This window comes from Anolis sagrei, chromosome 2 (assembly GCF_037176765.1).
Source record: "Anolis sagrei isolate rAnoSag1 chromosome 2, rAnoSag1.mat, whole genome shotgun sequence".
Taxonomy (NCBI): Eukaryota; Metazoa; Chordata; class Lepidosauria; order Squamata; family Dactyloidae; genus Anolis; species Anolis sagrei.
The window spans coordinates 104946233-104962700 of NC_090022.1; the positions used below are offsets into that span (position 1 = coordinate 104946233).

The 16468-nt window shown below is 41.3% G+C and overlaps 1 protein-coding gene across 1 annotated transcript in view; it reads left to right on the forward strand.

Moving 5' to 3' along the window:
- The first annotated feature begins 400 nt into the window (after positions 1 to 400).
- Positions 401 to 16468, forward strand: part of SLIT3 (slit guidance ligand 3) — a 541141-nt gene continuing 525073 nt past the window's right edge. Inside the window, exon 1 of the mRNA XM_060765012.2 lies at positions 401 to 965. Coding sequence (XP_060620995.2) covers positions 796 to 965 — 170 coding nt within the window. The 5' untranslated portion in view covers positions 401 to 795. The remainder of the gene's footprint in view (positions 966 to 16468) is intronic.

The window sequence follows — 16468 nt, forward strand, 5'->3', positions numbered from 1 at the left end:
TTGTTGTGCAAACAGGGGTTGGTGAGAAAGCTTCAGCGGAGACCCCTTTCCCCATGAAGACAACTTTTCCAGGGGTGATTTCCAGTTCCTATGCGCAGATTTCTCTCCGTGCCTGTTGCCTCAGCCCCGTTCTTAAGTGTGCGTGGTCTGTAATGGGGGGGTCTGCCTGCGTTTGGGACGGGGCTGTGCTGGGCTGGGCTTGGCCAGGGCCGGAGGGAAGCCCCCTCGCCGCTCCACCCGCCGCCGCGCTGCCCAAACTTTGGGCCCTACCTTTCCCTGCCAAAGTTCCAAAGTTTGGTGACGTCAGCGTGGCGCCGGCCAATGGGCGGCGGAGGTGTTCTTTTGGGGAGGGGAGGGGGCGGCGGCGGCGGCGGCTCCTGGGGCGCCCGCTCGCTTGCCTGCCTGCCTGCTTGGCTGCCTGGCTGGCTTTGCCCAGTGCATGGAGGCGAGGCGGGGAGCGCGCCGGGTTGTGTCTCCTCCTGCTTCTTCCGCGCCGGATCCGCGCTCGCCTCCTGCTCCTTGTCTGCCAAGGGCCATACCGGGCTGGGCGAGCGAGCGCCTCCGCCGCCGGGGCTGCTAAGGAGGAGCGCCTTCACCTGGAGCAACAGCGGAGGGACCCTGAGCGGCGGGAGGGAGCGTGGGCTGCCTTGGAAGGTGTTGACAAGGGATGCCTTCCGTGGCGCCGGGCTGCTGAGAGCCTTGGGCGTCGAGGCGGGCTTGGGCTGCCTTTGCTGCTGCCCCGATTGCGAGCGAGCGAGGAAGGAAGGAAGGAAGCGGAGCGGGAGGGAGGCGAGCATGCCGTCGGCGGGGCAGCTCTGCCTCGTGCTGGCCTTGTGGAGCGCCGCCCTGTGCCTGCCCGCCGGAGGATGCCCCGGGAAGTGTACCTGCTCCGGCCCCAACGTGGACTGCCACGGGCTGGGACTCAAAGCCGTGCCCAGGGCCATCCCCAGGAACGCCGAGAGGCTGTAAGTAGTCCCCGAGGGAGCGCTTGCCAGGCAAGGCAAGGCAACCCCCTGGGTCTCCGCGAGGGAAGGAAGAGGGCCGCCCGCCAAGCCCCTGGCCAGGAACGGAACGGAGGAGCCCCGAGCCCCCCAGGAAGAGAGAGGCGCGCACCGAGAGACAGGCAGCCTTGGTCTTCCGGGACCAAACGGGCTCCACGGCTCAGCCCCGGGGTGTCACTGCTTAGGAAGGGCGGAGGAGGAGGAGGAGGAGGAGGAGGGAGGAGGGGAAGGCAATAATCGCATCACAGGGTTGGAAGAGACCTCATGGGCCATCCAGGCCAACCCCCTGCCAAGAAGCAGGGAAATTGCATTCGAAGCACCCCCGACAGATGGCCATCCAGCCTCTGCTGGAAGGGAAGGGGATCCGCGCAGGGAAGCAGGTGGGGGCGTTTGGGCATAGGATGCTGCCAGGAAACCACCTCCCCCTCGTATACTGGCCTGTTCCCCACAACTGTAGACTTTTTAAGGTGCCTTGAAGTTGGTAGGGTCCTTGAAAACGGGACAGGGCAGTGATGGTAGTTTTTTTGTTTTTTGTGGTATCAGGAGGAACTTGAGAAATTGCAAGTCGCTTCTGGTGTGAGAATTGGCCGTCTGCAAGGACATTGCCCAGGGGATGCCCGGATGATTTGATGTTTTATCATCCTTGTGGGAGGCTTCTCTCATGTCCCCGCATGAGGAGCTGGAACTGATAGAGGGAGCTCATCCACATTCTCTCCGGATTCGAATCTGCGACCTGTCGGTCTTCAGTCCTGCCGGCACAGGGGTTTAACCCACTATGCCACTGGTAGTTAAGGAGTATGAATCAAAGGTTTGCTCCTGCAATAAAGTAGGCAAAGGGCACTTTCTTGATTTCCAAGAGGCACCCCCTAATGACATGTGTGTGGGTCATGTGCACAACATGCCCTGCAGATCTGTTGAATGATGGGTCCAAGAGAGTGGCCTTTGTGCCTCTCTTTGCTGACTTCTTGCAACTTCATGCCTTCCAGAGAGTGATTCTTACTTAGGGAAGGAGCCTTAGGAGGTGGCAAGCCTTCCCCTTCCTCTGAAATATCTGTAGGTCCGGTTACTAAGTAGGCCTGACTTTGCTTCACTTCCAAGACCAGTCAGGATCTGTTGCCTTCAGGGTGTTTAGGCTCCTGCCACCACTGTAGAAATCCAACCCAAGGAGAAGTGCTTGGTGCCTGGTCCTTACTTCTCCTGGGCATAGAATCATAGAGTTGGAAGAGACCTCGTGGGCCATCCAGTCCAACCTCCTGCCAAGAAGCAGGGAAATCGCATTCAAAGCACCCTGACAGATGGCCATCCAGCCTCTGTTTAAAAGCCTCCAAAGAAGGAGCCTCCACCACACTCTGGGGCAGAGAGTTCCACTGCTGAACAGCTTTCATAGTTAGGAAGTTCTTCCTGACGTTCAGGTGGAATCTCCTTTCCTGTAGTTTGAAGCCATTGTTTTGCGTCCTTCTCCAGGGCAGCAGAAAACAAGCCTGCTCCCTCCTCCCCATGACTTCCCTTCACACATTAATACATGGCCCTCATGTCTTGTATTGTCCAAGGCTCTCCTGTGGCTTGCTGGTAGATCAGGACAGTGAAAGGAATGTTTATTGTATCTCCAGTGCCCAGAGATGAGATCTGAAGTGTGATCAGCATCTATCAATGCTGGGTTTGTAAATACAGGCACAAATGGAAGAGGTCTGGTTTCATGTCACGGTTTCTTGTGACACTTTCATTGATTTGCTGTGACATCAAACTCACGTGCTCGGTTGAGTACGTCAGATCTCTGCAGAGAGCTGTTCACCTCTGTACACAAGGATAGTTTCATTTAAAAACACACATGCTTAGCAGTAAGACTTCACAAATTGAAAACACAAACGTATTTTTAAAACAGGCATGACATGGTTACAAAATCTCACGCCTTGTGTGTGTAGTGCATACTAGATTGTTTGCCAACAAGGAGAATGGCTCACTTACCTACTGAAGTGGGCTCTAGTCATTTGTAAGGTGCCAAAAGCTACTCTGATGTATTTGTGATGACTCACATGGGATTTGTATATATTCCAAGCATGAGCACCACAACATACCTCACTAAGTCATTTGAGTCACTTCTTACACTATCATCCCAGTGTCACATTCCTCCCATTGACTTCTCTAATCTCATGAGCTTTGGTGGGAAAGTCTTTGGAAATAAACATTGGGCTGCCACCTCACTCCATTATAACCAAATCCACGGGGTCAGTAAGCTCCCCACTTATCTTCAAATGCCACTTTATTAGGACCAGCTCATGTTCATGCCTGCATGGTAACTATTGCTCGGTCCCAATAAAGATACTATTTTACTGACCCTGTGAAACCCTCTGAAGTGGTTCCATTGGAAATTAACTGGATTTACTTCCAAGTGCATGTGCTTATGGCCGTGGTGTCAGTTACCACAATAGGTACAGCCATCAGCAACTGATTGCTTCAGTCATATAACCCAAAGTATACAGCACCGTTCATTATGCAGCTGGAAGCACGCAGAGCTAAACACTTGAGACCACCTTCCTACTGTTTCACTGTTTGGAGCCAATAATAACTGAACTGAAGTATGGATCAAAGGGGTTTTATTTACGTGGCGGTGGAGGAGATTTTGGAAGCTTAAATGTGATGTATAAATATGGGGGCGGGGGGGGGGGGGGGAGGTCGGAAAATAAGCTAGATGGCCAGATTTTATGCCTGACATCCATTCATGATTTAATGCTACTGGTACACAACTACCCTCTTCAACAGAAATGAGTGCCAATTGTTTTCTTTTAGTCCACTTTTCAAGGGTGGTGGCCTGTCACAGTGAAACCAACAAAAGGAGTCTTGTAGCAGCATAAAGATGATCATCTTTTATTGGCACCAGCATTCATGGAATGCAGCCTGTCTGATGCAAATAGGCTATAGTCTATGAAAGATGATGCCATATAAAATTTGTTAGCCTTCACATTAGCACAGGTTTGTTTGCTGCCTTTTGGTACTAAATATAAACTTAAAGCAATGCTAACATCTTGCATGCCTTTGATAATTAGGACAATTTTTATAGCACTGTTTCAGTCTTAGATAGCACTGAATGTTTACAATCACACATTTGGATTTAAATACACCTTCATAATGTAAACACTAGTCTTTACCTATCAAGTAACACAAAAAATATGAACTATTTTGTGGTGCAAGGGTTTGCTAATTTCTTATTCCATTCTGATCCTATGCATTTCCAGGGTTCATAGAGATGTGACACTTAGGTGATTCCAAGCATTCGAGGTCATGTTCATTGACCTAATTGTAGTTGAAGTCTTAGTTTAGAAGAGGTGGTGATGAAACACCTTTCAAAGATTGTTTTTGGAGTGCTTCCCTCATAAGCAAATCATTGAGCAAAACATCCTTCCCTTCAATGACAAGAATCATGAACAAAGCAGAGTTGTAATTTGATTTAATTCATGATTCACCCTTCTCCCCAGTTCTGTTCTCATCAGCTTGCTGGAAACACTAGTGGGGCCTTGGAGAAAGTTCAATTTTGTCGAAGGCTTTCATGGCAGGAATCACTGGGTTGCTGTGAGTTTTCTGGGCTGTATGGCCATGTCCTAGAAGCATTCTCTCCTGACATTTCACCCACATCTATTGCAGGCATCCTCTGAGGATGCTTGTTATAGATGTGGGTGAAACATCAGGAGAGCATGCTTCTGGTACATGGCCATGCAGCCCAGAAAACTCACAGCAACCCAAAGTTCAGTTTCTTTGCTTGCATGGCAGATTTTGTCCTGTATTCCTATGTTGTCTATATGAACCACAACAGTTTTCAGACACAGTAGTTTCAGAAAACAAGTGTTTGTTGAGCATGTTGTGAATTGATGGAAAGGCACATAATATGAAATATATAGCAGCATTGACTTCTGTATACTTTGTAGTTTTAGCTAGTTTGTGTTGACCTTCAGTTTGACCTTAAAATACATTTCATTGATTTAGAGAGCTTAATATACATAATTGGGCAAAAGTCTCTGTGTACTCATTTTGCTTAGAACTTGAATCACCAGAAATCTTGGTGTCCAAATGCTACAAACAGGCTATTTAACTGCCCTTGTCAATGAGACTCAAGTAATTTAATTGTCTGTGGGACTGCACTCTAGGCTATACGCGACACACATAATTGGGACTAAACCGTATTGTCCTCAGGGGCTCTTTCGTTTGATTAAATCTACTATAACTGGGCTGTAACTAGCTTTAGCTACTACCAAGAGAAGAATAATAAAGGTCCTTAATTTTATTTTGTCATGCTGGTGTGCAAATGCTAAAGCAGATAAGAGTTTGTCAGTGTGAGGAATGAGAAAACAAAACCCAGTACAGTTTCATGTCAGCATATAAGGTTAAAGCTCCATAGGATAGAATTCACTAAGAACATGGGGATTTTTATTATTGTGAAAACATAATACAAGCCAGCGTTCTTCTGGTCTGTCTGCTGTTACTACACAGAACATTTTGTTTTTGTAATCACATTTATCCTCTCCCATCCAAGTATTATCATTACTGTTTTTTCCCCTAACAAAAGCATAAATAAATTTCAGATTTCCGTTTGACAGAACATTCTGACGTGATAAGCGAGACTGCATCAAGATCTTTTAAAAACCACATTTGCTGCTGATGGTTAAAAAAATTGGTTCTCCAAAAATGACTTGTATTAGGTTGTGTTTGCATACTTCAGAGAAAATCATACTTATCTCAGTGGGATATAATTTAAAAGTTACCATATGGAAGAGGGGTTTCTTTACTGTGTGTACCTATGGAGAAATGTTATCTTCCTAAAAAAATACTGTGTTTGGGAAGAATTTCCAAGTTATGATCAGAAGAGGCTAAAACAAATCTCCAAATCTAATTTTAAAATAGCACAAATGAAAGACATTGTGACTCTTAGTTGGTTCATTTGGAACCACCCTCCGCAATTAGATGCATGTGTGTTTGTTTGCCAAATGGGCAACTAACTTTCAGATACAGACCTCATAATTTGATAATTACTGCTTAGTTAGAATATTTCAAAAGATGGAACAAATGCTTAAACTCTGGCTTAAATTTGTACTAATCTTGCAAACGTCTTTGAAATCCTTAGTCTTTGAGTTGTTTCCCTTCTGAAATCTGCGTTTGTGGCAATAGTTCATTCAATTTCCCTACCTTCTACAAAAGCAAACATTTGTGGAGCTTAAAAGCAGATGTAACGGCTGAAATTTGAGGACTTAATCCCAAACCAAAGCTGGTTTCTTTCCACCTGATTTGTGATCATTGATAAGCATTTGAAACCGAATGCTGTGTTGTGCATGTGACATTAAACACATTTGTAATCTTTATGGCAGCTTGTTTCAACATTGTGACTGATTTCTGCTTTAAAACTGCAATCTCAAAGTTACTTTGGTGGCATCTCATTGAACTTTGTAGGCTTTGCTTCTGAGTATACGCGCATGTAGGAGTTGTGCTAAAAAGTTACTGGCAGAAATAGGTCTTTTCCTACTTCTCTGTTCTAACCAGAAACAAACAGGAAAAAAGCTTCCAGCATTCTGATGATGGCAGCAGCATTATATATTAACAATGTTCAACATGCGCTAGTATACATATATATCAAGAATATATCTTCTCTCGTGTGTTACTGGCAGTTAAGCATCTGGGATCTATCCAAAGTTGATATTTTTTCTTAGCTGGGTAGACTGGATGCTCAGCAGTATTGCAGACTCGTGAAAAGCTTAAATATTCCAAGTATTTTATTTCAGGCTTTATAGTTCAAACATCCATAGATTATGAATCACATGGAAGTGTTTCAAGGCCTTGTGTAGCTATAAAGGATTGTGAGGAAATACCATATATACTTTGTATAAATCTAGAAAGTTTAGTCAAAGTAGAATTTATTTATTTATTTATTTAATATATATTTACCCTCCCTTTCTCTAAAAGCAGACTCAAGGCAGCTTACAGCAAAATAAAACCATACAATACAAAGTTAAAACATGCTTAAAATCACATCTTCGTAAAACTAACACCTCCTTTCACTTGAACTATTCCCTGTCTTTGCTGTCCTCCCACCTGTTTCTTAACATGTATGGCTTCAAGAGAGAGAAGAATTAGGCTGAAGAAGTTACTGCAGCTTCCACCTTTCATAGTTTTGGGGAACACATTTATTGTTGAGGTTATCATACTTACCAAATAGAACTGCCTAAAGCAGTGGTTTCCCAACCTTTTTTTTTTTAACCTGGAACCACTTTGACCAGGGACCACATTGACCAGGGACCACTCTCCAACATTAGTATCAAATGGGTTACAAATCAGTTTTTGGTCAACTTTAGATTCTGTTTGGAGTGCTGATTCAGAAAATTGCATTGAATAGATCACATCAGAACATATGCCACTCAGTAGTCACTATCTGCTCGCCCTCAGAAAACCATATTTAATAATTTAGAGCTGATGTGGTGCTAGTAGTAATCTTTCGTGGGTAGTTGGCTTCTCCCCTCCCAATAACCCCATTGCCATGACACTAAAAGAGGGTTTCACGAGATCAGTCACTCTTGTTGCCATGTGGTTTCGAGGCAACGGTGTAGTAATGCTGAGGTCACAGACCATATTTTCATTCTTTTGGACCACTGGTGGTCCACGGACCATAGATTGGGAACCACTAGTTTAAAATGAAGTGTAATGTGTACTCTCCTTTAAGCTATGGCTTAAAAATATCATCCCTGACACCAGTTCTCGTCAATGCAAGCAGGTTGCTTTACCTTGCTGAATGACAACAACTTTAGGAATGAGGTGTATGAAACAATATACGAATTGTTTTACACAAAAGTGTTCTAGAGAGAAGTATTGAAAATGCCTGTTCTTTTAATGTATTGATACATTGGGCCCTTGGTATCAGCTGAGGTATAATTCCCAAATTCCCCCTCTCCCCCAAAGTAGGTACCAACATTCATGAATGCCCATGTCCTCCTATATGCATTGCCATGGTAGAATGATGAAATGTTATTAATACACATTATATATAATGGCAAAATTAAGGATTGCCTTTTGGAATTTGTTTTTGGAACATTTTCAAACTGAATTGTGGAATCTGTCAATGCATAATCTGTGGGTATGGAGGACAGACTGTATATGTATGCCCCACATTTTCTGCCCCGTGTGTGGGACAAGCATTTAAATTAAAATATAACCTTGTGAAATGTTTGCTATTAAGGAGAAGTACATTCCTTTGCATGAAATCTGCTAGTAATTGTTATGAAACCAGTCAGTTGCAGGGGGTGAGGAGTTCTGCATTTTGCATTACTTGGCCTACTTTTTTAGCCTTGCCTCTAAATGGCTGTAGTAGTATTCACAGAACAGTGGTGATGCTAGCAGTATCACACGTTAAGTCTAAATAAACAATGCCGAGATTCCTGGATGATACATCCTCCTAGCATTAGAGAGACTAAATACAGAGGACTCTAGTGGTGGTTGAAACCAAAAATACTTATGATGATTCACATAGTAAACACACAGAGAAGACGCTTCTTTCCTTTTGATTTCAGCAAGCCGCAGAAACTATTTTCCTCTTCAACCTCAAGAAAAGAAGTCAGATGAAAAAGAACTTAGATTGTACAGCTCTCTATTTTTTATTCCCTCGCTGCCCCAAGAGGATGTTGTTAAATACTTTTCACATGGCCAGGCACTGCTCTTGCCTTGCTTGAGTGTGAATGGTCTTCATTTTCTTAGTTGGATTAAGATGTGCTGCTAAAAGCCATATTTCATTAGATGCTTCCTGCTCACAGAGTGTGGCAACTTTAAAAGCATCTGTAATAATGGAGAACTGCTTGCCCTAACAGTCTATTAAAATAAATTTAAACAGGTAGTAATGTTAATGAATAATGAAAGGAGCTGCTGGGAACCTCTAGAAGTATAACTAATCTTAAGGAAGCAAATCTATTTGAGGCTATACTGACTGATATACAAAGGGATTGCTTATATTCAGGGCCAGTGTGATACATTTGTCTTGTGATTTTTTTCTCTCAGAAATGCTGATGGGTCACTTTCAGATCTAGCACAATGTGGGCATAGAATCATCAAGTTGGAAGAGACCTCATGGGCCATCCAGTCCAACCCCCTGCCAAGAAGCAGGAATGTTACATTCAAAGTACCCCTGACAGATGGCCATCCAGCCTCTGTTTAAAAGCTTCCAAAGAGGGAGCCTCCACCACACTCCGGGGCAGAGAGTTCCACTGCTGAACGGCTCTCACAGTCAGGAAGTTCTTCCTCATGTTCAGATGGAATCTCCTTTCAGTTTTACCAAAACATGCTGCTTCTAGCGCAACTGTGGGCTTTTGGTAAAACTGAAACAGGTTGTCCTAAAAATTGTGAGTATTCACACAAACAAGGGGAGACTGAGTTTCAGAAAAAGATACAGTAGAGTCTTGCTTATCCAACATACACGGGCCGGCAGAACACTGGATAAGCTAAAATGTTGGATAATAAGGAGGGATTAAAGGAAAGCCTATTAAACGTCAAATTACCTTATGATTTTACAAATTAAGCACCAAAACATCATGTTTTACAACAAGTTGACAGTAAAAGCAGTTCAATACATAGTAACATTATGTATTAATTACTGTATTTACGAATTTAGCACCCAAACATCGCAATGTATTGAAACAGCTGTGGATCCGGGCAGGAGGCAGACTGCGTTGAATAATACAGAACATTGGGTGAGCGAAGGTTGGATAAGTGAGACTCTACTGTATTAAATAGTTGAACATGCATTTGGAAACATAGACCTTTGGTTACGTTGTGCCAGAAGTATGAGAAAGCTTTTATACTTTAAAATGTTGATAATATCTGTCTCTATGGAAGTTGGATAACATTTACCAATTACTAATTATTCATGGTTGCTGGAAATGTGGAGTAGTAGATGAAGATATTTACCAAACAATTTGGTTGTTATTATTAATAAGAAAAATATATTTTAATTTTGGCAGAGGTTGAAAACATAAAAGATTGTGTTTTGTTATTGGATCTGTTAATAATATTTTGCTATGTGAAAGGAGTAGTGCAATCAGAAGACTTAGAAGTAATTCTACATTTATTAACAGCTGCATGAATGTGCACTAATGACTGGAAAAATATTTTTGTCCAACTAAGATGAAATATATATGGCTTATGTAGTAAAATTATTGCATTGAACCAGAGTCCAAGAAGTTAGACAAGCATTTAACAGAAAAATGAGCTTTATGAGTAGGGGAATGATACAAAACCATATGAAATAGATCAGTATTTTTTAAAATCTAAAGCATGGAAGGTCAAAATTGGTATTTTCACACTTACACATCAAGTCGCTTCTGGTGTGAGAGAATTGGCTATCTGCAAGACTGTTGCCCAGGGGATGCCCAGATGATTTACCATCCTATGGGAGGCTTCTCTCATGTTCCCACATGAGAAGCTGCAGCTGACAGATGGGAGCTCACCCCACTCCCTGGATTTAAACGTCTGCCCCAGAGGTGTGTTTTTGGGTTATTTGTTTCTTAGAACACACTTTTGTTGCTATTGTTATTTATTGTCATGTTAATGTGTCAGTATAGTGGGCCCTTGGTATCTGCTGGGGTTTGGTTCCAAGACTGCTCATGGATACTAAAATCTGTGGATGCGAATGTCCAGTTATATACAATAATGTAGTAAAATGGTGCACTTTATATAAAATTAAGTCTTTCGTTTTGGAATGTTTGAAAACATATTTTTCAAGTTGTGGATGGTTGAACTTACGGATACAAAACCTGTGGATACAGACCACAAACTGTATTTTTGAAGACTGCAGTTCCCGGTGGCAGAAATCCAACACCTGCCCAAGCTTTGTCCCTAATACATTTTGAACCAGTGCTAGGGGTTTGTTTTTGTTTTTTGTTTTTTTTTGGGGGGGGGGAATGCAGGAGTTGTAGTCTCAAAAAGCAACTTTGTAAAGTCCCGATTATAGGACTACCCATGTCATGTGGTAGCTTTCAAAGCTAGGAGGTGCCAGTTGCTGTGCCTTCTTCACTCTTATAGAATGGAAACAGTGCGTCCAGTTTCAAAAGCTGTGCCACTTTACTTGAATGGTTTATTGCATGAAGCAAATGGCTATTCCTGCCCATGGCAAGCTTAGGTGCTTTCTCTAGTTAATTAAAATAATGAGAAAATAAGCCCTTGTTTTAGTACAGCTGGTGGGCAGATTTAGCATGGAGACAACTAATCAAAGGGTTCATTCAGTAAAAGTTTCACTGTTTGCTGTGGTTTAAAGTGGCTCCCCTTTGTCCTGTCCCTTTAATTAGCTCTTTCCCCATGGTCACCTTCATTTGACAGAAGTCTGCTGATGCCGAGTAAATTGCTTGCGTTTCAGTCTTGATTCCTTTCCTGAATTTGACCAGGAGAGCTACTACTCCTAGGAAGAACCTCTACTCATATGTGTGTGTGTGTGTCTATGTATATATACAAACACATACACAAACACATACACTCACAACTTCAAATAATGTGCTGTAGAAATTTACTGCCTCAAAGACTGGTATACAGAAATGTTTTCTTGGGAGACTAATATCCCATAATGGGTAACTACTCACTGGTATATAAACATGGATGTCTTTTTATACAATACACAGCAAAAATTGTTTTTCTCAGTAGTTTAGTAAAATCCGAAGGATACCAATTTTTGCATAAGACAAAGGACAATCCTTGTATTTCATCTCAGTTTGCTGAATGTAACACATCAGTACTAGTGTAAACACCATGGAGAATCAAGTTTTTTGGTGTAGTGTGTGTGGTTCAATGTTCCCTCTGTGCATCTTCTACCAAAGCATTCTGCTGTGTAGTCACTACTCACATGAAGTGATGACAGGATAGGCTTAGTCACCCGGAGGCAATGTTTTCTCTCCACAGGTGACCAAGCCAGTGCTTAATTTATGTTGTTACATGCCTTCAAGTCAATTCCAACTTGTACTGATCCTTTCTTGCCAAGAGGAGGGCTTCCTCTGAGTCTGAGAGAGAGTGATTTGCCCATAGTGAGAGGGAAGTCAATTTTTTTGTTTCCCAACAGTCAAACCACTACATCATGATAACTGAAACCGAATTGTTGCTTACAACAACTCTTACAGGAACACCAAAAGAATGCCACATAATATTAATAACAACCCATTCTATATGCAGATTCTGGGTGTCGGGATCCAGACGGCTTTAAAGAGCCAGACACAGGGATAAACTATAAACAAAGTTTATTAAGGCAACAAAAAGGACTCAGGGACACTTACTTCAGTGTCTCTGGTCAAAACTGAAAGTCTCTAGCAAATTGCAAGGTAAAAACTCAATTTAGCAAATAATCCAGATTAAACGGGCATATAATCTGGGATAAACAAAAGTTTGAACAAAACACCTCAAAACCACAGGGTTCAAAGAATGCAAACAAACAAGGTGTAGAAAAGCAAAGCCATCATCCAAATCAGTCCAAAGTCGAAATAAGTCCAGTAGAAGATGTTAAAGTCCAAACAACAGCATCGTCATCCAAGCAATCCGAAGTCAAGAAGAGGGAAAGTCAGCACTCACGATATTCCAAGCCAGTCGATACATGGAGAATACAGCAACCTGTAGTTCCAGGACCCAACAAGAGAAACGGCAGCAACAAAGACCCAGGCACGAATCCAACACTTTGCCTTCTGCAAAGTTTCATTGCTCCAGTGCCTACATTTATCTTACAACTCATTATCTGTTGATGAACTGTCCTCCGCCCTTTCCTCATCACTGTCAGCTGCTTTAGCCTCTACAGCTGAGCGCCAACACCCATCCCGCCAACTTTTCCATCTCTTATCAAGACTTAGGTCTCCCCATGTATTACCAGATTGCCAATCCCCAGAAAACCCCTCAAAGGTATCACTGGACGTAGGTTGTGTACCTACATCTCTGACTTCTTGCACACGAGTCCAATCCAACCCATCCTCCTCCTCGTCACAACTCCCAGACCCATTACTTCCTGTAAAACCCATAAAACCCTCCTCTTCAGTAGGAGCAGTAAGTATGTCACGGATCCGTTTCCTCTGATACTTCCTCTGACTCTTGTTCGCAAGTAGTCCTTTTTATTCCTCTACTCTCATCTCCCTCCTCCTCCATTTCACTTTCTGAAAAGCCCTCAAAAGAGTCTTCGTCTGTAGGTGACATGAATATTTCCCTAATTCTCTTTCTTTGTTGCTCCTCATCCAAACTCTGGGCACCTCTCTTCCCTCCTCTGCTACTCCTATTATCAGTTATAGTGTTACCAGGAGACTCTACTACAACACTGGGAGTCATAACCTAAAAAGTAACATCTCCAGTCTCAACATAATAAGAGTGCTTGTTCTATTTTACTTGCCTTATAGTGAGATATTGATCAATTTGAGATATTGACAGTGATCTCAAACTGTGTTCCATTATAGGATGCTTTTCCCCCCAAGGCACTGTAGTGAACAATCTCCTAACATTACTGTGTGCTGCAAAAATGATCCTGTAACACCTTTAATACAGGTTGAGTATTGTTTTTCTGAAATTTATATTTTGGAATCTTTGCATATGCATAGTGAGATCTTTTGGAGAAAAAACAAAAATCTAAAATAGAAGATTCATTTATGCTTCACATATGCCTTATATACAAAGCTTGAAGATAATTCTGTAAACAATATTTTAATGATTTTATGTATGAAATAAAGTTTGTGTACATTGAACCATCAGTAAGAAAGTTGCCACTATCTCAACTATCCATTTTGGGTTTTGGAGTATTTTGAAATTCTGGATAAGGGATGCTCAACCTGTACTGGAAGCATCTCTATACAAGCAATCCCAAAGTTACAAACATATATATGGCTGGAGTTACATTTTAAAATGTCTCTATTCTGACTCACATACAAATTCAACTTAAGAACCAACCTACAGGACCTATCTTGTTTGTAACATAGGGATTATATATATATATATATATATATATATATATATATATATGGATAGCATAGGGAAAATTGAACTACCCTTGTGGTGTTTGTTTTACTGTCTGTGCCTCTGTTCAAAAGATTTTATGTCACTTTCTGTCCCTGTGATAATTGGATTTTGAAACTTTTGGCTTGTTGTAGAATCAAGGATTGGTGTTAAAGCTTCAGTTAAGACACCTTTTCCCTATGATAACTCTTCCAGGAGTGAACTTCCCTTCCTGGAGTAGATTTCTCTCACTTCCTGTTGTCTCACCTCCATTCTTAACTATGAGTTATTTGTAAGTAGGATGTTTGTAACTCAGGAACTGCCTGATTCTCCATTTTTGAAATATCCAGATTTTAAAATACAGCGCTTTTCAGTTTCTTATTTCCCTTAATTCATTGCCTCACATTTCTTCTAGTCTCTCCTGTGATTTTTGCTTTCACATTCGTAGGAGACTTAACAGCAAAAATGAGTTTCAATTTGACACTGCTGGATTCCTGTGGATTACTTTATGGAAGAGTAGATGAGGTTTAGCTCTGCTCAAAACAAGGATAAACTCTGCTTTTGACACAGATTCCAGGCATGTACATTTTGAATTGTTGCACTCAGGCATGCTGACCATGAAGTTTTTATGAGGTCTGGAGTGTTATGTTACATAAATACTTAAATGCATTCTTGGATGGAATGAATGAGGTTCTCGTGATTCTTTGGGAACATTTTGTGTTACAGACTGATTTGTTTTATTTTACTGCAAAATTTAGTCTGATTCCAAAAAGAAATGTTTGTTGGATCATACATTGGTGGTTATCCTTTTGCTCAGAGGTATTATTTAAGGTTAACACTCTGCCGTTGAAGTTGTGCAAGTATGGATAAATGGAAATAGATAGGTTGTGATTAAGAATTGGGGAGAACGAGAGTTTGTTTCTTGGACTGTTCTGCAAAAATGTTATACACAAAGAGGACAATTTAGTGTCCTCAATCTGAGTGTGGAAAAGGATTTGAGAGCAGTTTGAATCATATATGTCACCAGCAATGTTGGCAAGTCCCACAAAGATAAACCTGTGAGAACCTTTCCTTCCAATAATTTATTTATTTATTTATTTGTCCAATTTATACCCCGCCTTTCTCTACCCCAAAGGGGACTCAAGACGGCTTACATATAGGCAATTATTCAATGCCTTTGGGATATATAATCCCAAAACACATACAATGCCAATAACATAATAAAATAACAAAATAAATAATAAAATATTAATAATAAAATAATAAATAATAAATTAATCTTGTATTGTTGTATGATGTTTTAATTTGTATTAGTAGCATTGAATCCTTGCTGTAAGCCGGTCTGATTCCCTCTACGGAGGTGAGAAGATCGGGATATAAAAGTTTTAAATAAATAAATAAACATTAAATTAAATTAATACATACTAAGCAATTAAATCATTTCCTTCAATACATATAACAAATATACCAGGATATAGGGTGGCAATGGATGGTTAACTTGGTCTCCTTGCTGAAAATCTGACGTATTTGCCATCTTTTGGTTCATAAACATAGCTTGCTCCTACTGTGGCACACTACATATGGTCCACTAGCATATTGAGATGAGACATTCATTGTTTAATACTTACATTACATGCATTTTGTGATCAAAGTCTGGATATGTTACTTGTTTAGACTGAAACTGTTATTCTGGGAGTTGTCATCCAGGAAGTAATTTTTTCCAAGCTCTTGACTTTTTTTCTGAGGCATAAAAATACTGTAAAATGAATTTATTTGTCAGAAGCTTAGTTAACTGAAGTGTGCTTGTACTTAAGATTGACATTCTAGAGTAGAAATTCTACATGTATGTAAATAAGTTTTTAATTGTTTTCTTAACACATTTGAATTGTATTATTTAATGATGTTTAAAATTTTGGACCACATGCAATATTAACAGGTTTTTTAAACTTATTATAAGAAGCTTTGAGTCCCATTTTGCAATAAAGATAGGATTTTAGTCAGGTAAGTGGTTATGGGACAGACCAGTTAGAAAAGAGCAGAAAAGTATTTTATAAGCCAGCAGACTTGGGCTGGCAATGTGGATTGACCCAAATTGACCCTTTCTATTTTTCCCCAGATGCCAACAGTCTTGATACTAAGCACTGTATTTGTGTCTGTAAGTCAACCTTATGCATAAGTTGAGGGTAGGTTTATTTTATTTATTTATTTACAGTATTTATATTCCACCCTTCTCACCCCACAGGGTACTTAGCGCAGATTACAATACACATATACATGGCAAACTTTCAATGCCATTTAGACATACGACATATATAGACAGACACAGAGGCAATTTAACATTCCAACTTTTCCAGCTTCATGCTTGTATGCTCGATTCTGGCCACAGGGGGAGCTGCCACTTCACTGTCCACTTGTGACACCGAGTCCTTTGTTGGAGTACTTCCTCATTCTTCTGCACGCTGCTGGAAGGTTTTATGATGTTGTAAATTAAACTAGCCTCC